Source organism: Hippocampus zosterae, chromosome 1 (assembly GCF_025434085.1).
Source record: "Hippocampus zosterae strain Florida chromosome 1, ASM2543408v3, whole genome shotgun sequence".
NCBI classification, from domain to species: Eukaryota; Metazoa; Chordata; class Actinopteri; order Syngnathiformes; family Syngnathidae; genus Hippocampus; species Hippocampus zosterae.
Window position 1 is genome coordinate 11,614,196 of NC_067451.1, and position 26,163 is coordinate 11,640,358.

The 26,163-nt window shown below is 41.8% G+C and overlaps 5 protein-coding genes across 8 annotated transcripts; 3 read left to right on the forward strand and 2 right to left on the reverse strand.

The window, feature by feature from the left end:
• Positions 1-4,125, reverse strand: arl9 (ADP-ribosylation factor-like 9). 2 transcript variants are annotated; one of them, XM_052052143.1, is made up of 4 exons: positions 3,705-4,125; positions 2,896-3,073; positions 2,576-2,751; positions 1-1,723 (listed from the first exon to the last, which is right to left on the reverse strand). In XM_052052143.1, the coding sequence occupies exons 1-4, from the start codon at positions 3,975-3,977 to the stop codon at positions 1,550-1,552; spliced, it is 801 nt and encodes a 266-aa protein (XP_051908103.1). In that variant the 5' UTR covers positions 3,978-4,125; the 3' UTR covers positions 1-1,549. The 2 variants fall into 2 exon arrangements, with proteins under 2 accessions (XP_051908103.1, XP_051908023.1); XM_052052063.1 differs by having other exon boundaries at positions 2,896-3,076; positions 3,705-4,119.
• A 733-nt stretch (positions 4,126-4,858) lies between these two features.
• Positions 4,859-11,095, forward strand: setd7 (SET domain containing 7, histone lysine methyltransferase). The gene is made up of 8 exons (XM_052050047.1): positions 4,859-5,147; positions 7,316-7,445; positions 8,051-8,252; positions 8,350-8,539; positions 9,039-9,120; positions 9,197-9,314; positions 9,397-9,554; positions 9,625-11,095. Exons 1-8 carry the CDS (start codon positions 5,108-5,110, stop codon positions 9,815-9,817), a joined length of 1,113 nt encoding a protein of 370 aa, XP_051906007.1. The 5' UTR covers positions 4,859-5,107; the 3' UTR covers positions 9,818-11,095.
• A 155-nt stretch (positions 11,096-11,250) lies between these two features.
• zgc:113425 (uncharacterized protein LOC541425 homolog) lies at positions 11,251-14,583 on the forward strand. 2 transcript variants are annotated; one of them, XM_052053505.1, is made up of 6 exons: positions 11,251-11,491; positions 12,676-12,735; positions 12,860-12,991; positions 13,087-13,233; positions 14,073-14,130; positions 14,225-14,583. In XM_052053505.1, the coding sequence occupies exons 1-6, from the start codon at positions 11,327-11,329 to the stop codon at positions 14,329-14,331; spliced, it is 669 nt and encodes a 222-aa protein (XP_051909465.1). In that variant the 5' UTR covers positions 11,251-11,326; the 3' UTR covers positions 14,332-14,583. The 2 variants fall into 2 exon arrangements, with proteins under 2 accessions (XP_051909465.1, XP_051909547.1); XM_052053587.1 differs by lacking the exon at positions 12,860-12,991.
• On the reverse strand, positions 13,455-17,726 carry rab33ba (RAB33B, member RAS oncogene family a). 2 transcript variants are annotated; one of them, XM_052052796.1, is made up of 3 exons: positions 17,583-17,726; positions 16,833-17,141; positions 13,455-16,027 (listed from the first exon to the last, which is right to left on the reverse strand). In XM_052052796.1, the coding sequence occupies exons 2-3, from the start codon at positions 17,061-17,063 to the stop codon at positions 15,533-15,535; spliced, it is 726 nt and encodes a 241-aa protein (XP_051908756.1). In that variant the 5' UTR covers positions 17,064-17,141; positions 17,583-17,726; the 3' UTR covers positions 13,455-15,532. The 2 variants fall into 2 exon arrangements, with proteins under 2 accessions (XP_051908756.1, XP_051908681.1); XM_052052721.1 differs by lacking the exon at positions 17,583-17,726 and having other exon boundaries at positions 16,833-17,536.
• A 215-nt stretch (positions 17,727-17,941) lies between these two features.
• hspa9 (heat shock protein 9) lies at positions 17,942-25,824 on the forward strand. The gene is made up of 16 exons (XM_052046739.1): positions 17,942-18,239; positions 19,195-19,253; positions 19,477-19,564; positions 19,796-19,977; positions 20,051-20,175; positions 20,261-20,334; positions 20,448-20,554; positions 20,993-21,155; positions 21,232-21,324; positions 21,908-22,117; positions 22,248-22,475; positions 22,576-22,798; positions 23,150-23,244; positions 23,717-23,809; positions 24,477-24,617; positions 25,215-25,824. The coding sequence occupies exons 1-16, from the start codon at positions 18,159-18,161 to the stop codon at positions 25,299-25,301; spliced, it is 2,049 nt and encodes a 682-aa protein (XP_051902699.1). The 5' UTR covers positions 17,942-18,158; the 3' UTR covers positions 25,302-25,824.
• The last annotated feature ends 339 nt before the right edge of the window (positions 25,825-26,163 follow it).

A 26,163-nucleotide genomic window follows, 5' to 3' on the forward strand; every position in this document is an offset into this window, starting at 1 on the left:
TTCATTACGCAATGCTCTTTAATTTTAATTGGTAAAAAAACAAACACTTTTTTTCTCACTTGGGGGATTTTTGGTTAGAATCCCAAAAGGATAAAAATAAAAATAGGTTAATGTAAGAAATTAAAGACATAATTGTATGTGAAATATGTTGTATAATATCAAAAATATACAGCATTTTCTCAAAAATATTACTTTAATATTGAATATATACGACTTTTTAACTTTAAAATCCACATTTTTCGATAACTTTGAACTTGAGTAATTCCGTTATTCTTGTAAAATCCCTTTAAGAAAATCTACAATTTTCTATCTTGAAAATCTCTCAATTGAAAGTACAAGTTGAAAAATAAATCACCATATTGACATTCATTAGTATAAGTTACTGTCATATAACTTTTCAAGTAGCAATTCACACGCGGAAAAGTCACCCTCACTTCCGTTGTTTTATATATATATAAAAAAAAAGGTTATCACAAGTTTTTGCTTGACTGTTTCCTGAAAATCTTTCATTGAACTTTCGCGCCATCTTGTGGTTGTAAAGTGTCATGCTCTAAGTTAAAATGGAGCGTGAGGAAGATCAGATCATCTAAAGCAGGGGTGCCCACACTTTTTGGACCGAAGATCTACTTTTCGATCAACTAACCTCCCGGGATCTACCATTACTGGCGCTAACAACTTCCGGTGACGAAATTACACGCCATCGTAAATTCAAGATTTACCTGCTCTGTTTTATTTTTAAAACTTTTTTTTTTTTGTGAAAATGAGACTGATAGGATGATTAGGGTGAAGCGTACATTAACACAAAAAAAATATTACTAACATGTACAAAGACGCACAACTGGTTGTTTTGTTTTTTTTCTCCTTGACACTCCTCAGATCTACTTGGGACCTGTCTTAGATCTACCGGTAGAAAAGGATCGACCTAATGGGCACCCCTGATCTAAAGAGTACCAATGTGACAAAAATATCATTGTAATACAAGAGAAAAAGTAACAATGTTTCGAGAATCATATATTTTGAAATGCTATGAGCAGAAATTCGTAATATTACAAACAGAAAAAAAGATACCAGAATAAAGTCAGAATAATACTTTTGCTCGATGATGACTTTTTCCATGCAATATCTTGACTTTATCTTTTTAACATTAACAATATTTTCTTACAATTTTTTCACCAAAAAATGGGAATTGCAACGTTACAATTATCATGTATTAAAATATGACCTTTTTCCTCGCAATTATAGCTGCGTATTTTGAGAAAAACTCTTCGTCACATTACCTGTATAGATCAATTACAAGAAAAAAAATAATCCTTTTGTGAAAAAAAAGTCACAAGTCACAATATTAGATGAAAGCCATATTTGGACCCATAAAAAAGTGGAATTTTTATACTACAAATTTGTTGAAAACATCTTTGGTTCAGTTTCAACTTTGTTTCAGTCACCGCTACTTTTGCGGCCACCCGTGAACACGGCAAAATGAGTACAACAGAACAATAATGACGCCGGCAGGCATAAAGGTGGGGAAATAGAAAATTAGGTCGACCGACGTTTACTTGCCGCTGGCCATTTGGATAATGAGCTCTCGGGCGTCCCGCACACCCGAGCTGACTTCACCTTCGCCCTTCTTGACGCACGTGCCGATGAGGAACATCTTGCGCTCTCCCACCTCGGAAAGCTCCAAAGCGTCGTGCAGGTCGGTGATGCTGCAGGCGCCCGGAAGATCCTGCGAGACAACACTTGTTGGTGTACCTTTTTAAGGAAAGATGCCATTTCTTCTTCTTTTTATTGTGATTCGCCATTATTGACAAAAAAACTTGCATATTCATTGTTTTTGTGTTCATCTGTACAATATGGTGCCAAAGGCCTGTCAAAATTGGAATTTGACATTTGTCAAGTACACTGCTACCTTGACTTTCTGGTTTACAGTGAACTCGCTGATTCTCGGGGGTTACGTTACAGACCCCAGGCCCCTTCAAATAAAAAACTCTGCAATACAGAAATACCCTATTTAAATAGTTCCGAGCTATCTTTTTACGGCACATTTTTAAAGTCTTTAGACACATTTTTACAGACACATTTAATATATTGAGAGAAAGCAAGATAAATTGGACAAAAATATTGTATCTTGTATTGATATGCACTTACAGTGTACAGATCCCGTTTTTCCAAACCAACAAACTTATCATCTCTAAATAGAAATCAATCATTAGGGCCCGGGTAATATGTAGGGTTTTTAAAAATTGTTTCCGCTTTTTAGGACGATCCTGATTTTTGGCAAAAAATATTCTAACTTATTAATCAGCTGATTAATAAAAACATACATACAAAATATATTTTTTGGGTCAAACTCAGGTCTTTGAGGGCCATTTTCCTGCACGTTTTCCATCTCACCCTTTTGTAACACACCCAGATTCAAATGATCAGCTCATCAGCAAGCTCTGCAGAAGCCTCATAGTGATCTCGTTCATTTGAATCAGGCCTGTTGCAACACTGATGGATGGAAAACATGCAGGACGGCAGCCCTCGAGGACCAGAGTTTGACACCAGTGCTTTCAAGTGTTTCTGTCATCCTCACCTGCTTGTTGGCCAGTACCATTAGCGGCAAGCGGGGGTCGGCATTGAGCAGCTCGTGCAACTGTGCCTTGGCAACGCCAAAGAGCTGCGGAGCAGACGAGTCCACTACGAATACCAGCAGCAGAGCCTTGGACATGTATCTCGGCCAGTAAGGCCTGAGCTCTGCCTTTCCGCCGACTGATGACATACACAAGACGAGGCGGTTGAAAAACAAACCCGTTGCTGGCTTAAAGAAAGTAACAGACTAACTTGAACTTTCAACAACTTGAGAGCTATTCATCAAGAAAATCAAATATATGACTGGTTCTCAAATGGACTTACTCTCAAGGAATTCAATGTGCAGGTCTTCTCTGTTGATGGAGACGGCATTGAAGCCCTGTGTCGGCTCAATGTCCAAATCCAGGCTACCGATGGCTAAACAGTGGAGCAGACTGGACTTACCAGCTCCATCCAGACCCAGAACGAGCACCTGAGTCCCCTCTGTCTTAACTGATGCTGACTGCTGCACAAACAAGCACAAATCTGATTAAAAGTGAAGGTTGGCTTTAAGATACATACTATTTTCTCGGTATTCCGTACTCAAGACTCGGACTAATTGCTGGATGTTTAAGAGCGAACATATACGATATTGGGGAAAAAAAACATTCAAGATGGGTGTTGAATATTGTGATATCATTATTATTGCGATATTTATCATGTACCAAAATAAATGTTTTTATCATCTAATGAAATAATTACTTTTTTTCATACTACAAAACATGCAAGCTCAATGTATTCTGAGCAAATGGAATTGTAATGCTCGTGGATACTGTTCACATTTTGGATGCCATTGTGCATTTAAGGTTGCGCTGGACTGGTCAAATTTAAATAAAAGCATACAATTCCACGTCAAACTTATTACATGTCTTTGTGATATGTAAAATGCATGGGCCATTACCGCAATACTGATATTTTTTCGATATATTCAAATAAAAAATTCCCGTGGCGTCATTAGAAACTTTGATGGTAGTTAAAAAAAAGTTAAAAGTTGAATTCCATGATTACATCATGATAAAGGTGTGTGACTCGCCGATGCTTTGAAACATCACCGAGGTGTGGATGAAAGCGTGCCCAACGGAGGTGACACTTACCTCGGATACTCTCCGGGCTCTCTCGGCGGAGTAAATAGTCTCAACGCGGGCATCGACGGTTTCCTCGGCGTCTTTCCCACTCTTCTCCACCACCTCTTTCTTCGTTTTTTCCCCGGCGGGCCTTCGCCTCTCCCGACAGCTCTCACCCTTGTCCCCCGGGCGAGTTTCACCGGACTCCCGAGAGAACAACGCGTAGTTCCAGACGATATAGGCCAGCCCCCCAGCCAGAGCCACGGAGACACCGATAACGCCAGCTTCCCGAAAGCCTAACATTGCGCTCACTCAAATGAAACTGTTATTGTTTAAATAGACATATCCGTTTAACGAACCTTCTTAACTCGCTCCGCTTCAACAAGTGGATTACGAGATCGGAAGCGCGAGTGGAACTTCTCACCTCACTTCCGCCCTCAAATGTTTTGTTGATGTAGTTATTCAATCTAGCCGACAGAGGGCAGGAAATAACTTCAGAACAAATTCCTCGATTTTCTTTACTTCTGACTAATTGCTGGGCATTTACTTGGCTAAAACACAGACTAACTAGTGGGTGTACAACACAATTTTCTCGGTGTTCACTGAACATTACATTGTAATATAACGTGTCATGTAAACATACTAGAATACATTGTACAGGTGTCTTAGCATTGCAAATGAGAATCTGTTTCCAAATACCTACATAAATAAAGCGACAAACATGTATACCTTGATGGAAACAACGTGATTTATGTATATTATCAAAAGTCCTCAAAGACAGGTTTCCATCATAGAAGACCACATGGAAATTTTTGTAAGATTTTGTGAGTTTTTAGAAAATCTTTTACCAGCAGCCACTGTAGAAAAAGGGTGTTGCATAAAAACCTAATCCTAAAGAAAAACTGATTGATATGACAGGAGGCTGTAAATTTCCCCAGTGTGGGACAAATAAAGGATATCTTATCTTATCTTATAATTATATCGTCCAATGTTGTATTTTTCACAGCTGATTCAAGACTATTTTGAGAATGGCAATTAGATTTTGGGTAAAATCATGTTTTTTTTGTTTATTGCAGTGTTGCGCAAAGCGTGTAACAAGGCCCACAAGTGTTGAGGTCCAAAACCTCTGGACCTACATCAGGATGACTCTTGTCTTTCCGTCTTTTGTTGTCGAATAATCTGCATGCCCCTGTTGTTAACTTGAACAAAAAAAGTACGCTTGACTAAACTTTATTTGAAATGATCAGAAAGTGCGTAATTTTTCGTCCACTGACAACTCGTGGTAATTATATGCCTTCTGATCGTAAGTCATGCCTGTGTCAAAAGTGGCCACAGCTGTCATACGGCATTGCCATATCTGGCGACGCCCCACGCGTGGCTGATAGCTGTGGGAGTTGTGTTTTGCTCAGCACTTCCTAGCGGCGTCCTAGAGGATGGATAGCGAGGATGAGAACGTGGAGGAGGTGGTGGAAGGTAAGGAAATAGACGCCCACCACATTTGCATTGTATATTTCCACCGTAGAAATCTTGGTGACAAAGCTCTTGCGATTGTCCGCACGTCGGCTCGCTACGTGCTCGCTAGTGGGCCTTCACTGCAACATGACAAGCCAGGACCTCGATTTGACAAAGAAAACCCCCCGGCAGGCGCGCGAGAGCGGTCTGGCTTTTCCCAGCCTCCCACTGCAGCTACGTGTCGTCCCAAAGAAAAACGTGCAAGGCACGCACCTGTACTGTATGGCAGTTGTCCAGTAACGGTATTGGTGAATGAATACATGTCTTGTTGGGCTCGGTTCTGGGATTTAATTAAAAAAACAGTGTCTACGAATTATCATTTCGCAGATACAGTCGATAAATAGGCGACTAATACAACGCAAACCGATATCTTGCTGATGGCTCATAATAATGTCACGTATGCCTGTTGAAACTTGGAATAATGAATGTTTCTCAGCTGTTGTCACTCAATATGCATCCGCAGAGCCAGTATTTTTTTCCTCTGGGCTGGGTGGTGGTGGAGTTTAGGGTCGAGTTGGATGAGGAAAAATAATCGCTTTTGATGACTGAACTTACTTGAGAGGTCCTCTCGTTTTTTTCAATAAAGGTATGAAACACGTCACAGGGATATTCTGTATCAAAGTATATTTAACTAAATTCGCCCAAAGAATATCAAACAAAATGGGGAAAGTCTCATACAAGTGACTAAAAAGCATTGGCAAAAATGTTCCAAGCGCAATGGTGACAAGTAGCACCTGAAAGCAGCCATGTCAGTAACCAGACAAGACATCCAAAATGGTACGTGGTAAGTGTATTTCTTCAATGCATAGTAAATATTGTTTAGGATCAGAACGAGGAATTATGAAAAGTAAAATAAATAAGATAGGATACAAAGTGCGGCTGCAATGCTGAAATGAAAAGTTCAAAGAACTTGTCACTTCAAAAATCAATCACAAATACAACATAGTCAGTACTCATAGAATTTACAATTTAAGGCATGATCCTGGTGTCCAACCTTTAGAGCTGGATAAGAGCGAAGAAGAGGCCGACTTGGTTCATCCAGTGCAGGGGTGCCCATTACGTCGATCCTGATCTACCGGTAGATCTAAAACAGGTACCAGGTAGAAGAGTATCGAGAAGAAAAAAAACAAACAACCATTTGTGTGTCTTTGTACATGTTAGTAATATATTTTTTGTGTTAATGTACACTGCACCATAATCATCCTATCAGTCTCCTTTTCACAAAATAAATATTTAAAAAAATAAAGCAGGTAAATCTTGAATTTATTGTGGCGCGTGATTACGTCACTGGAAGTTGTTTGCGCTCAGCAGTTTGCAATTGCAGCTTGTGATCAGAGCTGTTGTGCTCTATCTTTTATCGACATTATTCTCATTCAGAGTTTGCTTTGTGTACAATTCACCGAGGGCACGGACAAAGAATAGGAACCGAGGAGGGCCCAGGGAAGCACTTTAAAACGGTACGTGTGAGCTACGAATAGTTAACAGGCTGCAAAAGTGCATCGCATGCCTCAGTTTCAGGCTGTTTCTCATCATGGCGTGTGTGTGTGTGTGTGTGTGAGTGTGTGTGTGTTTGTGTGTGTGTGTGTGCGTGTGTGTGTGTGTGTGCGTGTGTGTGTGCGCGTGTGCCTGTGCACGCGTGCGTGTGCCTGTGCCTGTACGTGTACGCGTGTGTGTGCGTGTGTGTCGGTAAGGGTAGATCCCGTGAGGTTGGTTTAACGAAAATAGATCTTCGGTCCAAAAAGTTTGGGCACCCCTGATCAAGTGGATGACTGGTTTAAACAGACAGGGCCAGTTCACTTGTATCCGTCTTAGGAGTGCTGGAGAGCAACTCGTAACGACAGACTGCTCTGCTTTAATGACACTATTTGTTTTGAGTAAGTTGGGTCTCTTTTCTGTGCCATCAACGGTGGATGCAATATGTTGTACAGTTGGCTTCAGCTGTCCTCAGCCTGATTTTTACATACGGTAAATGTTCCGGGACCTTGACTGCTTTGTGAAAATAACAATGGGCCACACCAGCAACATGTTCTTGGTCATTTTGATGTAAAAGTGCCTGTTGCTAGTCAGTGGTGAGAAACTAAAGCCTTTCTTTTTTTAGTTACTCAAGTTCAATCATTGATTGTGTTTAGGTCCACTGGATGAAGATGAGCAACCTCACGGACTGTGCACGGTGACCTATTCATCCAGTGATCGCTTTGAAGGACACTTTATACACGGAGAGAAAAATGGGAAGGGCAAATTTTTTTTCTTTGATGGAAGGTACTGTACTTTCCTTTGACGATATAGTTAACTGAGTTGTGTTACTTTGATGAGACATTTTTACCGTCAACAAAGCAGCATGTGATTGGTTACTTCGGAGCACAGCCACATAACAGTTTATAAGAGAGTTTGCACACTTGTGAAATCCGCGTTTTCAGGTGTTTTATCGTTACCTCTCCTCTCAAAGATTTTTGACAATTAAATTGAGTTGTAAAGGTTATGGGTCATATTAAGGCCAGAAAATGTTTTGAAATGATGTATTTTCTCATTAAAAATCTGGCATTTGACCAGCCATGTGGCGACTTTTTGTATTTACTGTACTCTTGTTTTGTTGAGACAGTTGTGCTATTTAACAAGTGGAAAACAAACTAACCTCAGCCATTTCTCAGGGCTGAATTTGCCTTAATTTATTATTTGATAAAGATTTGATCAATCATATTTTTTTTCATCAGTATCTGAATTTGCTGATTTATATGTTATTTTTATTTGATGTTCATGCTCTGAAGAAATAAAAACAAGCAAAGAAAAACAATCAGAAGTTAGTCACCAAATTATTACTTGAGTTCAGGTGATTTACTTGAGTGACCTCTGTCTCATCTGCTCAGTACCTTGGAAGGATTCTACGTGGATGATGTTCTTCAGGGACAAGGGGTGTATTCGTATGAAGATGGAGGTGTCATGCATGGCACGTATGTGGACGGTGAACTCAATGGGCCTGCTCAGGAGCTGGATAGAGACGGTCGTCTGGTGTTCAAGGGCCAGTACAAAGACAACATCCGCTGTGGCGAATGCTGGGCATACTACCCAGTGAGTCAAATCTGACTTGCTACCGATTGGTCAAATAATGTCAATTTTTAAAAAAAAGATTTATTTTGCATGATGCTGCGTACTGTGTTGCATCCAGGATGGAGGCTGCGTGTTTGGGGAGGTGAACGAGGAGGGAGAGATGACCGGTGAATCATTAGCGTACATCTACCCTGATGGACGCACAGCTCTTCGTGGAAGTTTTGTGGAGGGAGAGCTCATCGAAGCCCGGCTCGCCACCCTGGTCCTCACTGAGAATGGAAGACCGTATTTTCAGGTCACTCCCAGCGGTAAGCAAGCAGCTGCGGCGCTGAGAGCTATATTTTACAAGGAAATGCGTCGCCATTTTCGACATTCAGTCACTCAAAATTTTCTGACAAAAAATTCTAGTACACTTCAGTGGGACCTTGGTTCACAAATGTAATTTATTCCATTAAGTTCTACGGAACTACAATGAACCCATTGCCACTCCAGAAACGAGCCGCTTTTGCGAGTGGCTGGCGCAAATCTCCGCCAAGGAGCGGAAAGGGCCCTCCGGCAAGGGCAGGAGAAGTCATCACAATGAAATATTCAACCAAGATGTTGCTAGATTCTGTCATTCCCGCCAAATCTTTATTATTCATTCAGAAGACAGAACAGAACAGAGCCAGACCCTCATGCCAAACATTTGTGATGTTCTTCAGGATGAATGGGCAAAGATTCTGGCTTATTCTCTTCAACTGTCAACTCTTCGCCTGTGAATTAACATAACATTAAAAAGAATCTCAAATGCAGTTCAACTTTTTCAAGATGCTGTTTATACATACGACAAGTCTACCTCCACTTGTATTGCGACCCACGCTCTGCTGCCAGACCCTTACGAGAGCCGCAGGTACTGACGGTTAGCTTTATATTACCCTTTGAAGCAGACTTGCAGGACTTAACAATATTTACATGTTTTTATTTAGGGTGTTTGTGGCAGACTCCTTGATTAAAGGAGCTGGACAAGGTCTGTTTGCCAAGACAGATGCAGAAAGAGACACTGTGGTGGCCTTTTATAATGGAGTACGAATCACACACTCGGAGGTGTGGACCGTACCGGGATGATCGTGTATCCTTTCCCTGCAGTGTGGATTTCTCATTGAACCTATTTTCCACAAATCCTCAGGTGGACAACAGAGACTGGGCGTTAAACGGCAACACAATTTCATTGGACGAGGACACTGTGATTGATGTACCTCAGCCATTTGACCAAATGGAGCGATATTGCGCCTCTCTTGGTCACAAGGCGAACCACTCCTTTACCCCGAACTGCAAATATGATTTGTAAGTACAAAATCATTTGGAATATTTGACAATGTGATTGAATTTGAAAGTGTTTGTCTGCCCCCTCCAGGTTTGTTCACCCCCGTTTTGGGTCGATAAAATGCATCCGAACCCTAAGGGCTGTACAGAAGGAAGAGGAGCTGACGGTTGCCTACGGTTACGATCACGGGGCGACTGGGAAGAATGGCCCAGAGGCCCCTGACTGGTACAAGCAGGAGCTGTATGTGTTCCAACATGGGCAAGCAGTTCCCACAGTCCACTGAAGCTACAGATAATCCTTCTGGACAATATAACACCTTGCTGCTTGGGATTCGTTTTGGATTCCCTGTAGCCACATATTGTACCATAAATACAGTATAAAAGGTCACTATGCTGAACATGCTAGGCAAACTGTTTCGAGCTGTAGCCCTTTGAGATAAAGCCAAAATCTAGCAAGATTAAAAAAAAAAAAGTATGTACGGGGAGTTATAACTATGTTCAATATACTTCTCATATTTTTTTAGATTAAATTGAGGGTATTTTGACATGTTCAACCTTTTCATTTTTGGTAAAATCCTATCTGTAGAATTTAGACCCACAAGTGTCGGTTTATTCCCTTGCCCAACGGTAGACTCTCGGTATATAAATATTTATTTTTGGAAACAGCTGATTGTGCAGTCAAATTCTTACAGCCACTTAGGCAAAACGCATTTGAGTGGATTATGGTCTTTATTCAGGGAGTTGGTTGCATAGTGTAAAATTATCATTGCTAAAATCCAAATAAAATTGTCAGCAAATTTTACCTAAATATAGTACGATCCGTACTGTATATATCCTATGCATTCTGATATGTATACAGATAGTGGACCGCGCATTTGGCACCTTTTTGAGTCGATGCCAAATTTAATCTACAGTATCTCTCTATGCCATCATCACCACAGTTTAGGAAACCATCACTACTTATCTCATAACATGAAAAAAATATACTGTACTCCTATTTGAAAAAACAAAGTAAATTGTGTGGCTCATTATTTATGTCTAGAAAATACTTTGCCTATCAAAATTATAATTTTTGTTCTGACCAAGCAATCAAAAGACCGATACTCCTCACATTGAACTCTAAGGTTTTTGTCCTTTTTTTCCCCCAACTTCGCATCTCGGATTTAGCAGTTCAAAGGGCAATTTTATTGTACTTTTCCAAGTCAAAGAAGTCTGAAAAGGCTGTTTACCCACTCATATGAGGTAAAGAAGGCCTTGCCAACCTGGACTTTCAACACTGGTATATGAAGATTATATTTGTTTTTTTCCATGTGTGTTTAGTGGCTTAATTTGTATATGTACTGCGTGTGTGTGTGTGTGTGTGTGTGTGTGTGTATATATATATATATATATATATAATTATACACAATTTTTTTAAGCACAGTTATAAGTGAGGATCCTAACGTGTGACAGGTGTTGTACAACATGATATCCTGCGAGTCCAAAATCAGGACACATATTTTAGAATGGCGGCGCCCTTGTCACTGGGGCAGGTAAATGATTACCATAAACTTCCTACAGTTCAGCTGAAAGTAACTTTACCACCTGCCCGCTGCTGCTCAGACGCCAGCTGGGGACAACAGAGGCACGTTTAACCTGCTGGATATAACAACTCATACTTTGGATTTTTGGAGACGGGAAGTCCGAATCGTGCTCTTCAACTGCCAGCTTGAAGCCTGAATGCTAAATTAAATGTTCGCTTGTGCCAGACGTGGCGTCTTTTGGTCGACCATCGAGCGGGTTGACGGCTGGCGATGGACCGCTTCAGATATTTAATTTTTAACCAAAAGCGCGTACTCTTCCTGGGTGTCCTCCAAGTGGCGTGTGCGGCGATCTGTTTGATTTGTGGCGTCATGGATGCCGTTTTCCGCAAGGACACCCCGCTTAGCACAACCAGGACACCAGTGTGGGGCGGAATGGTGAGACCAACACACCTGCGCACTTCGTAATCTTGCATCCAAGTAATTGAGATATTGGCACTGTTGATTCACTCTCGAGTATTTTTAGTTTAAAACAAGAATTGAAAGTTGCCTACACCCACAGCAGGAGTTAAAAACATTCAGAGCTATTCCTACACTCCCAGTAGAAATAATAAAACAACAGCAAGTTCAGTGGTCCAGTTAATTACTCAAGTTAGAAGTATTGATATTGGGATTTAAAAAGGCTTAAGTTGAGGTTTAAATTCCTGTATTTATTTTAAGTATAAAAGTAATGGGGTTTAAAAAAACTAAGTGTAAAAGCAATGCAAGGAGAAAGAAATACAATGACCTGATAGTCACAGTTTTCATATGAATCTCAGGTTTGTAGAATAATTAATGAGATGACCCTCTCCCTCAGACCCCCATATTTTTTACTTGACTTTAGGGACAAAAGTGTGCATTACCTCTCCTGCCCCCCCCCAAAAAAAAACCCAAAACGTATTTATGAAGGCCATAATGATTATCATGTTGTATTAAAATGCTTTGTTGAAGGCTACCTGTTTCAGCTGCATAAATGCCCATTAAAAATGATCACATTTAGTAGGCCTACAAGGCAAGTGCTTTGATGTGCCATGTTTAACGTGTGTTTCATTTAGAGGAAGACATGACTACCGATAGTTCGGTATGGTAATGGTGCAAAAGTCCAACTTCAATGTTGTGTCATCAGTAACTTTTATGAGTAGGTAAATGTGCATCCAAACTTTTGGGTGTGTGAGGACAACATGTAAGATAACAAAACTGACCAAAAGAAATTTCTTGTTGCCTATAAGTATTCCATATATAACTTCAAATACCAGTAGCAGATTCAATATTCAGATTTGGTGCGGAGTTCTTTGCTGCATCTCTGTCCACCAATCAGATGACAGTGATAATGCGACCCCGCTCTGCCTCAGATGGCCAGTGCTCTAGAACCACCTCTGAAAAACGGCTCTTTGGCCCCGAAAAAGTCAAATGGAAACGCGAACATCTAAGGCCAAGCGAGGCCATTTTGGTGTGGAGCAGGGCTAATGGAAAAGCACCTTCAACCCAACCCAAGTTTCCAAACTGTCCCGCCGGTTCTTTTGTCTTCTGTTTGCCATCCATTTTGTGTTGTTACGTTCTTTTTTTTTTGTTTAAATCTTCAGGTCATGGCTTGTCCAGGTGTTTTGGCTCTGTTTGCATCTCAAAGGAAAAATCCAACACTGGTAAATATTCCTGTACACTGCTCTGTATATAGATCAATTTATATGTCTGTTTCGGAACATAAAGACAAAAAATAATATTAATAAAATACACACACATACATTTCCTTGACCGTACTTCCTCCAGGTGAGTGTGATGGTGACAGCAGCGTGCCTTTCTTGCGTGGCTTCTTTCTTTGTAATGGGCTATTCTTGTCTAACGCTCACTTATGGAGAGGAAGATAAGGAAGTCTTCCACCATCATAACAGTCCCGAAGTGGTAATCACATTCACCAAACTTTCTCCATTTCCATCTGCTATCATAATCACACTTGAGTGCACCAAGCTTGCTTGGTCTTTGTTGTCTCTCCACAGACATTTGTGCTCCATCGGATGGTGAAGGGTGCCAACGCCACCACGCTCCTAAGCTGCATTCTCAGCCTGCTCCTGTCATCCCTCATTGCTTACGTGGGTTGCAGGAGTCTACCTTGGTGTGGCTGCTACGACGCTCGAACTGGACTGGTGCTTACAAATACCGTCGGCATTAGTTACATTTTCTATCCCCACAAAGGCACTGAGCTATAAATATTTTCTTCGGTGAATGCGCATTGCTCCAGTGATTGTTTTTTCTTTCTTTCTTGTTTTGATGGCACAGAATGTTTTTTTTGTGAAAAAACCCCAAAACAAAACTATTTTTAGCTGTACAGATGCCTGACAACATAATCAGAGACAAGATAAGAGCATTTGGTCAACACATTTATTTTTACTGACAGGCGATATGTCTGATGAGGATCACAGATGAGCAGTGATGAACCATGATCAATCATTTTGACTTCTTAACGGAAAAAAAATTGCTAAAATTAGGAGACGATTGCTTGGTTCTCCTAAACTTTGTGTAATCATGTCACTTTACAAATGGTCAACATGCACTTTTTCCATTGCCTAAAGACATGTCCAGCTTCGGGCCTGGAGGGCCACTGTCCTGCCTGTTTTCCAGCTCTCCCGTCTGCAACACACCCGATTCAGATGATCAGCTCATCAGCCAGCTCTGAAGCAGCAGCAGAACGATCCTGATGATTTGAATCAGGTGTGTTGCTTTGGGGAGAGCTGGAAAAAAGGCAGGACAGCGGCCCTTGAGGACCGATTTTGGACACCCATGGCTAAACTTAGTATATCGTGAAACCTGTAAATTAATACATTTCAACATGTGTATATATATTTTTAGCTCATTCACCCTTCCACACATTTTGCTTTATACCCTTAGGAACAGTGCATACAAACCATTTAAGGTGTTATACTTGAGCCCTGCCATTTTCACATTTTCCATGTTAGCCCATTTGTATTGTGTGTATGTGTTGCAGGAGACACTGGTTCCACAGTGTGACCCAGTGGAAGCTGAGATGGTGTGTACCTGGCAAGGTAACAGTTCTCAATCTTCAAGTCACTGACATTTGACCAATGTGAACCTTTTACTGTCAGCTGTGAGAGTCTGATGTTGCTTTTCTGCTTGTAGCTGGAGGTGATGACAGGCTCTTCAATTCTCCAGCTCAGACGATAGACTCTGGTACCACAGAGCAGGAAGGTCCCTTAAAGTTGCCTCCATACAGTAGACTGAACTAAAACAAATTTCTCATACTTTCACACCCGACTGGAAGACGTGATGCTGCTTAAGATTGTGCCAATCATTTGTTTTCTTGACAGAGCAGGTACCAAGCATTGAGCACTCCAGTAGCATCTTTCTTTCACTAAAGATTACTGTACATAGTTTCTTACGTTATATTTACCTAAACTTAGTATTTCACTGCCTCTGCTGTAACAATGTGAGTTTTAAATTTGTAAACCATTTCATGAATAAATTCTGCGAAAAAAGTACTTGCATTTGATTTACCTGCTGTTTGTAGAGATGGCACCAGATGTTATTGTTTATTGCAATGTCACGTGACAAAACCACTGCAATTATTTTCCTCCCCACTTGCATTACCCTAGAAAACACAGTTTAATATCACCGTATACTGCGATTCCCAGCCAGCCCTTGACAGGAGAAAATACATGTATAATTGATGGTCATTAAAATGTGATGGGGGAAGAAGGACTTTTTAATCTACCCCCCAAAAAAGTCATAAAAAAACAAACAAAAAAATGCATTCAATATGTATTCCCCAGAAAACAATGAGTGGTATGTCGGACGCCCCCGTCCCCCACGCCAAAAATTAACATGCAAATTTGCTTGTGCCAAACCGTGAATATTTGGGGGTCTGCTGTACCGGTATATTGTGTATAAGTGCTTTTGTGAATGTCATCCTCGAAGGTTCCCTTTGTATCCTTTATCCTCAGTGAAAGACGAATGCTTGAAAGTGAATCATTACATCACATGCTGCAGGATACGCAGTAATGTAGAAAGGTTTGCATTTGATAGCATGTACCATGAGAACAATTTTTTGCCATACATCTACTAGTGTGAAGTCAGTTCTCAAGAACTGAGGTATTTTATTATGACAAAGAAGAAAGAGAGTAAATACTGCTGACTCTTTACCATGCTTAGATTTCACATTTCAACCATTGTCCCAGCAATCGCAGGTGCATTTCAAATTCTGTATTTATGCTTCAGGGCTTTTTGTTGGTGGCCAAAGACCACAAAAGATAGATGAACTGATTTCATCTCATTTTCATTCCAACACAGTAATCAACTTGCCATCCAGCCAAAACTTGACGCTCATGAATGAATGTAAGCGCAAGCCTGTGCAACTGTTGATTTTCTTGTGGCTGAGAATCAGTCTGTGCATCCGCATGATTCATTGTTCTGGTCTTGTCTCTCCGCCAATCAGCAGCTGCTACAAGCCCAACCCCGTGACCCATCAGTGCCATCCTCCATTCTGCTGCTCAAGTTGATGCTTGCACCTGATCCTGCAGGAGGTTGGCTCAACACCAGAGGCTTCTGAGACTTGAGCTTGTGAGCCACCGTCATGAAAATAGCCTCAACGTGGTCACTATTGCCAGAATTTATGCTGCCCTGGCTGTTTGAGTTCTTAGCGGAGGTCTCGAACAAAGGCATGGAGTGGGAGTCAGCGAACTGCTGCGCCAGGTCTGTTCCTACTTGGACGGAGTCTTGGAGGTCGCACTTGTTTCCAACGAGTATCCTGGGCACTTCTATGCCCAAAGCGTGATGCTTACACTCCTCGATCCAAGCGGGGAGGCTGCGGAAGCTGGCAGCGTTGGTCACGTCATAAACGAAGACGACAGCATGCACATTGCGGTAGTAGTGTTGCACCATTGACTTCCTGAAGCGCTCCTGGCCTGCTGTGTCCCACAGCTGGATCTGTAGATAGAAGCGGTAGCATTTGGAAGAAGTATCACCCAAAAAAATCCAAACAAAAGGCAATCTTGATTAACTCACAACAATCGGTGAGTCAACAGGACAAGCAAGCATTGCAAGTAATTTAAGTAAGTAAAAACTGAACGACATCATCAGTGTGGTGGAAAGCAACAAAATACGACACAAGTAGTTTTCAGGTCTCTGAAACATTACAACATTCCTTAAATGTTTCTTTTTCTGACTACTAATTTTACCTACTCTTACTTTGTCAAGATAGGCTTGTTACTTTTATTAACCCCCGCAGATGATCATACAACATAAAAACAATAGACGTCAGAGGTGATGTCAACCATGAACGAGATTTGATGATTGAGACCTTGGGGTCTTAAAGGTAGAAAGAAAGGGGGAAAAACGGAAAGTAGTGACATAGAAGCATTAACAACATGAGCAACAAATCAAGAGAAGCGAGTGATAATGTTTTCGGCAACAATGGTGAATGGGTTGTCTTGTGCCAGCCCAAAATAATCATGAGCTTCTGGTTTGCAAAAATGTTCCGTTTGATCCAAAAACATGCATACATTAAGAATTGAGTATTTGTGCCACATCTGCAATTCCAGTCCCCATGAGAGACATGTAATCACACAAGAATTCCTGGGCGCACCATAGATGAGACAACCACGGGAGTGAGAATAAATACATGGTTAAAGGTGAGGACGAGGATTTCTTGTGGTTGTTCCCCCCTCATCTGAGCTAATATTAGAAAGACAACAAAATAATTACTAAAATTCACACGAGCTGCGATGCCCACCTTGAGCTTCTCGCCGTCAATATCAACCAGCCTCTCCCTGAAGTCCACCCCGATCGTGGCCTCTGTCTTCTCGGGGAACTTTCCGGCGCAAAAGCGGTACGTCAGGCACGTCTTGCCAACCCCCGAGTCCCCGATAACGATGATTTTAAAGATACGAGTCCTCGGCGGAGGAAGGCTGGTGGAGCTCGTCAGAGAGCTGGAGAATTCACCCGAAGAAAGGCTCTCTGCCATGGTCGCTGACAAGCTGCTCAACGACGACCAGTGAATGCTCCTTTCCCTTCACGGCTGCAAAGAGAGAGCCTCCAAACCCTATGTTGACAAGCGAGCAATGAAAAGAGATTCTTGACAGTTGCCACTGTCTCTCAAATTTTGTGCTTATCTGATATGTCTATGTGTGGCTTTCAGTTACTTAATTAACTACTGATATGACTGAAAAAGTGTGCAGATTTTTTTGTCTTGCAGTACTGTACTGTATTTGTATTTCAGCCACAAAGCCACGTTTCCCTGTATGCTCACTTCTCGCGAGAATATCGAATGTTGCATTCACTGGAGACGGAAACGGAAGGACTCAATTAAAGAAATGTGTCAATAAAACTGACACGGCCTGACTAAAAAGCTACTTTATCCCACTTACATTTTCCAGTGTAATACAATGCAAACCGATCACGAATAAGCAATATGATATTAGCTTTGGCTTTATCTCACTCAGTCAAGTATTTTTTTTAAACGTGAGTATGACATTGGATTTACCGTGAATGATCAGTGACTCCTGACATAAGATCATGTCGGTGGTCATTTTATTTACTTATTTTCAATCTACATCCCTGATGTAACATCTGTGAAACTGTCGATGGTCCCGTTACATCATGACCTTCATATGCCCACGGGCAGAGGTGCCCGATACTAATCGTGATTGTAAAACCCGACAAAATATAATACATTCTTTTTTATATTTCATATTATAATGTTTTTATAAGATCCTAAATATCTCTTCCAGGTCAACATGTGATTTAAATAATTTTATAAAGGGAATTAAGTTTCCAAATGGTTAAAATATACCCAGGCATTACCTCAACATCCTATTTTAGGGGTCCTCCAGCTTTGCATGGTGTTACACGTGTTGGATAATTCCAGAAGGTGCGTCGCAGTTCTTTAGCCTTTCGCTTGACTATCTACCGGTAGTGTGACGGAAATCAAGCGCTAGCATTGATCCTCACCTAGCTCTTGAGAAGACAAAAGGCTGCGATTGTTGAAAATTTGTCAGTATTCTTTACTCTTAAACGGTTCATCTCGTTTTATTACAGTTAGTTAGCCGAGCTGTTAAAAATGTTGAGCGTTGCCCGAAGTGTTTCAAGGACTCTGCCGACAAGAAGCTGCGCACGAAATGTGTCATCTTTGCTAACAAAGGTGAGCTTCCCACACACTTAAACGACAATTAAGACATTCTTCTCGTTGTTTATTGCTACTTTCGTAAGGCCGCTGCGATGTATATTTTGTTAGCAGTTAGCATGAGGTTATCTTGTTCTCGTGACTTTTAAAACGCCATTTGTCATTTGGTCGTCACGTGCACTGCAATGTATTTTACACAGTCGTTTGTAATTGAACCCGCACTAATTTGATCTAGCATCGGGTTGATAATTATGTTTTGCAGAGAGCGAATGAATGCGAACGCCTGCCTATGACATTTTGGTGGTTGTGGAGTTCGATAATCATGTAACCTGTAATTGTCTCCGTCGTATTCAATGTTTGTGATGCTTGCAGTGTTAAATAGTTAATTTAGCCAATGTTTTTTATGTATCATCACAAGTCTGTGGCGGATGTATGACTCGTTGACCTTCAAAGTGATGCCCTCCTACCTGATGCAATTTTCATCCAATGTGGTCGTTCTCAAAGGTTGTGGGTCTAGAGACCACTTACAGGGAGAGATTTTCCAAGGACCCATGATGCCAATGTAAATACATGCCTCTGTATTCCGAACATGTTAAATCAAGGAAGCTTAACCAAATGAAATCGAAATAGTCGGCCTTTATTCATTGTCAGTTGTTGCTGTGCACTGCTTCCACTTACAACATGTCTGAATACAGAGAGCACAGTTGCCTAGTTAATGATTTGATCACTATACTTGTCAACTATTATGACCATTGCTGTGATTTTTTTTGGGGGGGGATTGAGTTTTATTCTGTACAACAAACATGCGATGAATCATACACTCGTTTGACCTGAGTCGTGTACTTCCAAGCTGCCAAATACGAGTGTGTGTGCAGTGATGTCATGTTATGTGTTTTTTTTGTCCCAATCATGTTAGAGCGTTTAATTGGCCTAAAGCCTTGGATGTAGAAACTACATTGTGTTTTCCCCACAGGCTCACTGGAGTGGCTTCCAATCTGATGCTCTTAGAGCCCTGTCCAGGAGAGACTATGCGTAAGTATATTTCAATTGGTTATATGGGCTCTAGATATAATCGTCAGTCCAAACTTGGAAGAAAACTGCTTAAAGAAAACATTGACAGTCTATGTTGCTTTTTTGATTATTTGTTAATTTGTGCATACGTAATAGATGAATGTTAAATATAGCAATAAATTGGAGGAAAACAATTTTTCATTTCAAAAAGCTACATGACTAATATTAGTTGACTTTTTTGCAGGTCGGAAGCCATCAAGGGGGCAGTCATTGGAATTGATCTGGGAACCACCAACTCATGCGTTGCTGTCATGGAGGGTAAACAAGCAAAGGTGATGCCCAATATGACAGTTCTTGTGTTTATTGAGCAAAAAGTGGCTTGAACTAACTTTTGAATGGGAACCCTATGAATAAAATAGGTTTTTACCAGACTATATTGCATCCAGTCACCTTTTGGCAAAACCCATAGTTAATGTTTTGTCAAAAGACTGCCGCCTCTAATGACCTCAGTGCAGCACAGTGTACATGAAACAATGTAATACACGGAAGTTCTTTCTTCGCAGGTGTTGGAGAATGCAGAGGGAGCCAGGACAACTCCTTCAGTCATTGCCTTTACGGCCGAAGGGGAGCGCCTGGTTGGCATGCCTGCCAAACGGCAGGCTGTCACCAATCCTCAGAATACGTTGTACGCCACAAAGAGACTGATTGGCCGCCGCTTTGATGACGCTGAAGTCCAGAAAGACTTGTGAGTAGGTTTAAGCAAATCTCGGATGATTGGTAGATCTTTTAGCTAATGTAATTTTGTTCTCCATCAACAGGAAGAATGTGCCCTACAAGATTGTGCGTGCTTCTAATGGTGATGCTTGGGTGGAGGCTCATGGAAAAATGTACTCCCCCAGTCAGGCTGGGGCCTTCGTCCTGATGAAGATGAAGGAGACGGCAGGTAATGGCTGTTTTTCTCAGGGTTTTCTTGTTCACAGCAGACACCGTTTGATCTGGTGCTATTTTGGTGATTTTGTTTGTTGCAGAGAACTACCTTGGAACTAAAGTGAAGAATGCTGTAATCACAGTACCAGCTTATTTCAATGACTCTCAGAGACAGGTAAAAGCACGCAGGCGCAAGCGCACACACCGGCGAACCAAACTACGTCAGCTCATTGAGTCATCTCCTGTGAAAGCTCATTGTCACTAATTGCTGTGTTGATGTGCATTCAGGCTACCAAGGACGCTGGTCAGATTGCTGGTTTGAATGTCCTGCGCGTCATCAATGAGCCCACAGCTGCTGCGCTGGCCTACGGCTTGGACAAAACCCAGGACAAGATGTGAGTGGAATTGATTCTAAACTAAATGAGTCATGTGAAAATCAAACAAAAATGTTAATACTTTGGTATGGAGTTAGCTCATTAGCTTATTTTTAATCAGTAAATGCCAAAATTGAAAGAAGCCAGTCAGAGTGGTGTCATCATTTAACTGCAACACATAAATGCTGACACAATTTTGACTTAACAAGTACATAAAATCGTGTGGATTTCTCTACTTAATTTAGAAGCACAAATGCAATATTAATTAAAATGCCATGTTTTCACTGGTGCTGAGCACATGGACATATTATTGTAAATAACATGTTTAAGAAAATCTTTGACTTGACTTCCTCTTTAAGCGCAAAGGGTAGACTATGGCTGCGAATTTTTTTTGAATCACTGATGCCTTCTTTCGCTGTCATCGAGTTCCACAGTAAAACCAGCTTGTTTGTTTTGCAGTATTGCCGTATATGATCTTGGTGGAGGTACGTTTGATATCTCCATCTTGGAGATACAGAAGGGAGTTTTTGAGGTGAAGTCCACCAATGGCGACACCATCCTTGGAGGAGAGGACTTTGACCTACCCCTACTTAAACACATTGTCAAAGAATTTAAGAGAGAGGTGATTAACGAAAGACCATCTTGACTGCGGCCCCGTGAGTTGAAATATTCAGATTCATGTTATTTTGCCACTTCAGTCTGGTGTGGATCTGACGAAAGACAGCATGGCCCTCCAGAGAGTCAGAGAGGCTGCCGAGAAGGCCAAGTGTGAGCTGTCATCGTCACTGCAGGTATGCATGCATCATTTCAGGAATTGACAGCTGTCCAGGCAGGGTTTCCGCCGGGTTTTCAAAAGGGGTGAAGTTTTGGAAAATCCTAAGTATACTTTCAGTTATTGGCTGGTGAACAGATCAGGGTGCAGCCGGGCTTTCGCCCAATGACAGCCGGGATAGGCTCCAGCACACGTGCGAGCCTTATGAGGATAAGCGATACGGAGAATGAATGGATTGATGCTTTGAAAAAGATTATCAGATTCTTCTGTATGTCCTGTTTTACAATAAAATACGCAGTGGAAATAAAAGATATTACTTCATAGAGCTTTACATCTTTACTTACAATTTTAAGCATGTGACATGATTAATATGAACATAACTAAGTGGCAGGTGTCTCATTTAGAAAGACAACCTTGTCCTGGATTAGCAACCATTCACCAAGATCTTCTGGGCAGGCAGACATTGTTCAGAGGCATCTTTCCTTTCGAAATGCTGTAGCATCATTCACTCCCTCCATTAATGTCAATAAAACAAAACGAGTCATTTGGGTATTTTCCTAGCCGGGCTGCTCTGTAACTTGATTGTATGCTCTCGCTTGTAGACCGACATCAATCTGCCCTACCTGACCATGGACGCATCCGGTCCCAAGCATCTCAATATGAAAGTGACTCGTGCTCAGTTCGAAGGCCTCGTGGCCGACCTGATCCGTCGCACGGTCGCACCCTGTCAGAAGGCCATGCAAGATGCAGAGGTGTCCAAGGGTGACATTGGAGAGGTGCTTCTGGTTGGAGGCATGTCACGCATGCCCAAGGTATGCAGCAATATGTGTGATGGAATTCTCGATGTCTGGCCCAAGTTAAATGCTATACTGCAGCTCTGCCCATCCAGTTGGCACAGGCGTATTGATGCCTCATTGCACTAACACAGTCTCCCTCTTTTAGGTCCAGCAGACTGTTCAAGACTTGTTTGGCCGCGCACCAAGCAAGTCTGTCAACCCAGATGAGGCTGTGGCTATAGGGGCAGCCATCCAGGGTGGTGTCCTCGCAGGAGATGTCACGGATGTGCTGCTTCTGGATGTGACGCCACTGTCGCTTGGAATTGAGACTCTGGGCGGGGTTTTCACCAAACTTATTAACAGGAACACGACCATTCCGACCAAGAAGAGCCAGGTACAGACATGTTGATGGTCTACATGGACACATGACATCTTAGCCTGTTAATCTTGGGAAAAGGACACTGAAGTGCTCATTTCTTCCCGCTCCCCCTCAGGTGTTCTCCACAGCAGCAGATGGACAAACTCAAGTGGAGATCAAAGTGTGTCAGGGTGAGAGGGAGATGGCGGCAGACAACAAGGTGCTGGGTCAGTTTACTTTGGTGGGACTCCCTCCTGCCCCACGCGGCGTTCCCCAAATCGAGGTCACCTTTGACATCGACGCCAACGGCATCGTCCATGTGTCCGCCAAGGACAAAGGGACAGGCCGGGAACAGCAGAGTGAGTTTTTCTCCCCGTTGCAAGTGCGGCCAGTTCGATCCAAATCTTAGTACACACAATCGCGTAAAGACAATGTTACATATTTGACACAGTTTGTGCAAATATTCCAATTCAGGTTTGAATTAAATTCAAATTGAACTTTTAAGAGCTTTTATCAAGTCGTTCCACCCTGGGGCTAACGGTTAAACGCTAAGGCAGAATGAAATGGTTAGTAGATAGGACACCGCAGTGAAGTTGTTCCTACAGCTGCTCCTTCTACGCAGACTTTGACTACTACTTCTGCAATGGTACGTTTCACAGGTGGATTTAGAAACATAATCGGTGTTGCTTGTTTTTTTCTTTTGTCCGTAGTTGTTATCCAGTCATCAGGAGGTCTTAGCAAAGACGACATTGAGAACATGGTGAAGAACGCAGAGAAGTATGCAGAAGAGGACAGAAGGAGAAAGGTGAGGGCCTTGTGCTGAAGGAGTGGATAGTCAAGGCATTGGTGAGGGAGGAGCTCAAGTGGCCAGGGTTCATCACAAGCTTCTTTTGGGGCTAGATTACACTGAGTCATGACGTTTTGCTGATTCCTTTTCGGTGTGATCAATTTGCTCTGAATTATAATGCATGTTGACCAAATGAGTATGTAGGTGAAACATTTTCCTTGACGGTTGCTTCAAATCTGTCGGAATAATGGCAACTTGAATTGTATTCATACGTATTTATTTAAACTACTAGAATCTATAACTGATAATGTTATGTCTGCGTATTTGCAAATTGAGTCATTCAGCACATCGTAATGTGGGCGTATATAGTCACCGCAGAATTCCAGGTTTAATAGTGGTAACTTGAATGTTAAGATTTTGTTTTATTTTTTCCGATTCAATCATGCCTTTGACTGGTCTGCCTGACTGCTGATCTCATTGTGTCTGATAGGAGCGTGTGGAAGCTGTTAATATGGCAGAGGGCATTGTTCATGATACGGAATCAAAGATGGAGGAATTCAAGGACCAGCTTCCTGCTGATGAAGTAAACTACATTTTTTGTTGGTGTGATTTGTATATAGGGAGCTTTTTGTTTTTAATAAATAGATCACAATTTCATGTATAATCTTGAAGAAATAGAATGTAAATATTGTTCTTGATGATACGATTAGATGAGGTGGTAAATGACGCTTATGTGCTCAAGTTCAGCCTTGGGCCTTCAATTTGGACGGATGGCAAAAATGGCGTGATTGTTCCTGACAATTATTGACAGCTGCCCCACCATGAACAAAAGACTATTGGGGCAAAAAGAAATGTTACTTTTGTCAACATTGTCATTTGATTTCGAAAAATAGTTTTACTAGTTCAAGTAACCAGAATTAAAACAAATAATTTCACAACAGTTTTGCCCAATTAAGATGACTATATCATATGAAGATAATACTCTTCAGATCGTTCTTGTAGCTGTGCTACTTTTCACAGGCTTCAGAATACTGAATACAGAAGTTGTTTGGATAAACGACAACTTTGAATTAGCCACAAACGGGAGGAAGTTACAGTAAATAGCATTGTACTAATTTGTATGAAGTGTTGACAAACTGGGGCTTGGAATTGTGCAGTGAAGTATGCACAGGGCCACACTGTGGGATGTTTGGCCGTTCTGGAATAACCTTGAAATCCAGCTTGAAAGCTTTTGTAACTCCTCCTTGTAGTGCACCAAGCTAAAGGAGGAGATCACCAAGGTCCGAGATCTCCTTACCAATAAGGATTCGGAAACGGGAGAGAACATCAAGCAGGCAGCCAGCAACCTTCAGCAGGCGTCGCTCAAGCTTTTTGAAATGGCCTACAAGAAGGTGTGTACAATGGTGTCGTCAACCCCAGTCATTTGTCTTAGGAAACAAGACCATCACGACTATCTTAAAAGTTCCAAGCCTAGGAGCAAAAGCATTCAAGTGATAGCTTGGCGCAGGGGTGTGAGGATTATTGTCGTTCAGGGGGAAACATTCAGCCTAATTAGATTTTGCTTGAATTTATCTTCTATGTGTGTATAATAACTGTTCATAGTGATTATGTACATCAGCATAAAACGATAGTCAGAGATATTTGGAAATGAAAAGTTACCAATGTTTGAAACAAACAAAGGGTAATAATCCTGAAGAAATACAATGGTACCTTGGCTTTTGAGTGCCCAGACTTGCATAGGAGAGGGCTTCATATACGCCACCACTCGAGTGATTCAGATTTTTGTTTCTGCCGTTTGTGGAGAAACAAACCCGTACCAAATTTACACACACAAAAAAATAATAATACTTGCATGAAGCAGATCCCAACACTGGACTAAATGCATGTTTAATAGCCCACTCATCATGTAAGCGTCCTGTAAATGAATAGTTACAGCCAGGTTACAAAGTATAATTTTTGTGTGTGTTCTTTGGTTCTTTCTCCTACAGATGGCGTCAGAGCGTGACAGCAGCAGCAGCAGCAGTGGTGATAGCGGCAGCAGCTCAGAAGGCGAGAAGAAAGAGGGCCAGCAGTAGACTTTGAATTTGCACTGCATTTGTTGTCACACAGTTTGACAACAGGACTGTTGGGGAAGGGAGGGGGGGGGGCGATTGTGAAAGTGTGAATGTTGTGAAGCAGAATTATGTACGGATGTAAGTATGTGTTATCGATGTATGCAGGCGTTCAAAGTGAAATATGGGCAGGTGGGTCACAATTATGTTAATTTTTGTTTTGTAATAAAAATAAGAATTTAGGCCTGAGACTGATGGAACCAATTGTGGTTTGTAACTGTGATGGGACAAAGATGGGCCTCTCTGAGACCTGGTGATGGATACTACTGTGGTTGTCCAGCAGAGGGAAACATTTATCTGCATCTTAAGCGAGCCCTCAACCCCCATCCATCCAATTTCTGTAGTGCCTATCCTCATTTTGGTTGCAGGTGATCTTGCACCTGCCTGGGGCGAAAAATGGGGTACACCCAGCACTGGATGCCAGCCAATTGCAGGACCCATGTAATGCAAACGAGCAAGCTTTATTTAATAAAGCTCTTGAACAGCAGCTGCAGCTGTTACTACGAATCTTCAGTTGACACATTGTCTGTTTAAAATGTAGGTTTGAATTGTGATTTTACACAAGGGGTATTCTGCAGGTTGTGTGAAAACTGAGGGCAACATCTGATAATGCATTGCGTACATCCATCCAGCTAGGTGGATGTATGCATCCAAAATATTTACATGATTTTGACCACTCTAAATTGTTCATGGGTGTGACCGTGATCGGGAGTGTGAACGGTGGTTATCCACCACCGTGTGTGCCCCGCAACTAGTTCAGGGTGTACTCCGCCTACTGCCCGAAGACAGCTGGGATACAGTCCAGCATGCACAGCCACTGCCCTTG

Excerpts from the sequence above, each read along its gene's own strand:
- arl9 (XM_052052063.1), bottom strand. The coding sequence starts at position 3,977 with ATGTTAGGCTTTCGGGAAGCTGGCGTTATCGGTGTCTCCGTGGCTCTG. Across the intron at positions 2,752-2,895 it reads GCACATTGAATTCCTTGAGA|TCGGCGGAAAGGCAGAGCTC; the intron begins GTAAGTCCATTT and ends GTATGTCATCAG. Across the intron at positions 1,724-2,575 it reads TGGTACTGGCCAACAAGCAG|GATCTTCCGGGCGCCTGCAG; the intron begins GTGAGGATGACA and ends GTTGTCTCGCAG.
- setd7 (XM_052050047.1), top strand. The coding sequence starts at position 5,108 with ATGGATAGCGAGGATGAGAACGTGGAGGAGGTGGTGGAAG. Across the intron at positions 9,121-9,196 it reads GACCCTTACGAGAGCCGCAG|GGTGTTTGTGGCAGACTCCT; the intron begins GTACTGACGGTT and ends GTTTTTATTTAG. Across the intron at positions 9,555-9,624 it reads CCGAACTGCAAATATGATTT|GTTTGTTCACCCCCGTTTTG; the intron begins GTAAGTACAAAA and ends TGCCCCCTCCAG.
- zgc:113425 (XM_052053505.1), top strand. The coding sequence starts at position 11,327 with ATGGACCGCTTCAGATATTTAATTTTTAACCAAAAGCGCGTACTCTTC. Across the intron at positions 12,992-13,086 it reads ATCATAACAGTCCCGAAGTG|ACATTTGTGCTCCATCGGAT; the intron begins GTAATCACATTC and ends GTCTCTCCACAG. Across the intron at positions 13,234-14,072 it reads ACGACGCTCGAACTGGACTG|GAGACACTGGTTCCACAGTG; the intron begins GTGCTTACAAAT and ends TATGTGTTGCAG.
- rab33ba (XM_052052796.1), bottom strand. The coding sequence starts at position 17,063 with ATGGCAGAGAGCCTTTCTTCGGGTGAATTCTCCAGCTCTCTGACGAGC. Across the intron at positions 16,028-16,832 it reads TTGACGGCGAGAAGCTCAAG|ATCCAGCTGTGGGACACAGC; the intron begins GTGGGCATCGCA and ends TTCTATCTACAG.
- hspa9 (XM_052046739.1), top strand. The coding sequence starts at position 18,159 with ATGTTGAGCGTTGCCCGAAGTGTTTCAAGGACTCTGCCGACAAGAAGC. Across the intron at positions 20,176-20,260 it reads GAAGATGAAGGAGACGGCAG|AGAACTACCTTGGAACTAAA; the intron begins GTAATGGCTGTT and ends TGTTTGTTGCAG. Across the intron at positions 21,325-21,907 it reads AGCTGTCATCGTCACTGCAG|ACCGACATCAATCTGCCCTA; the intron begins GTATGCATGCAT and ends TCTCGCTTGTAG.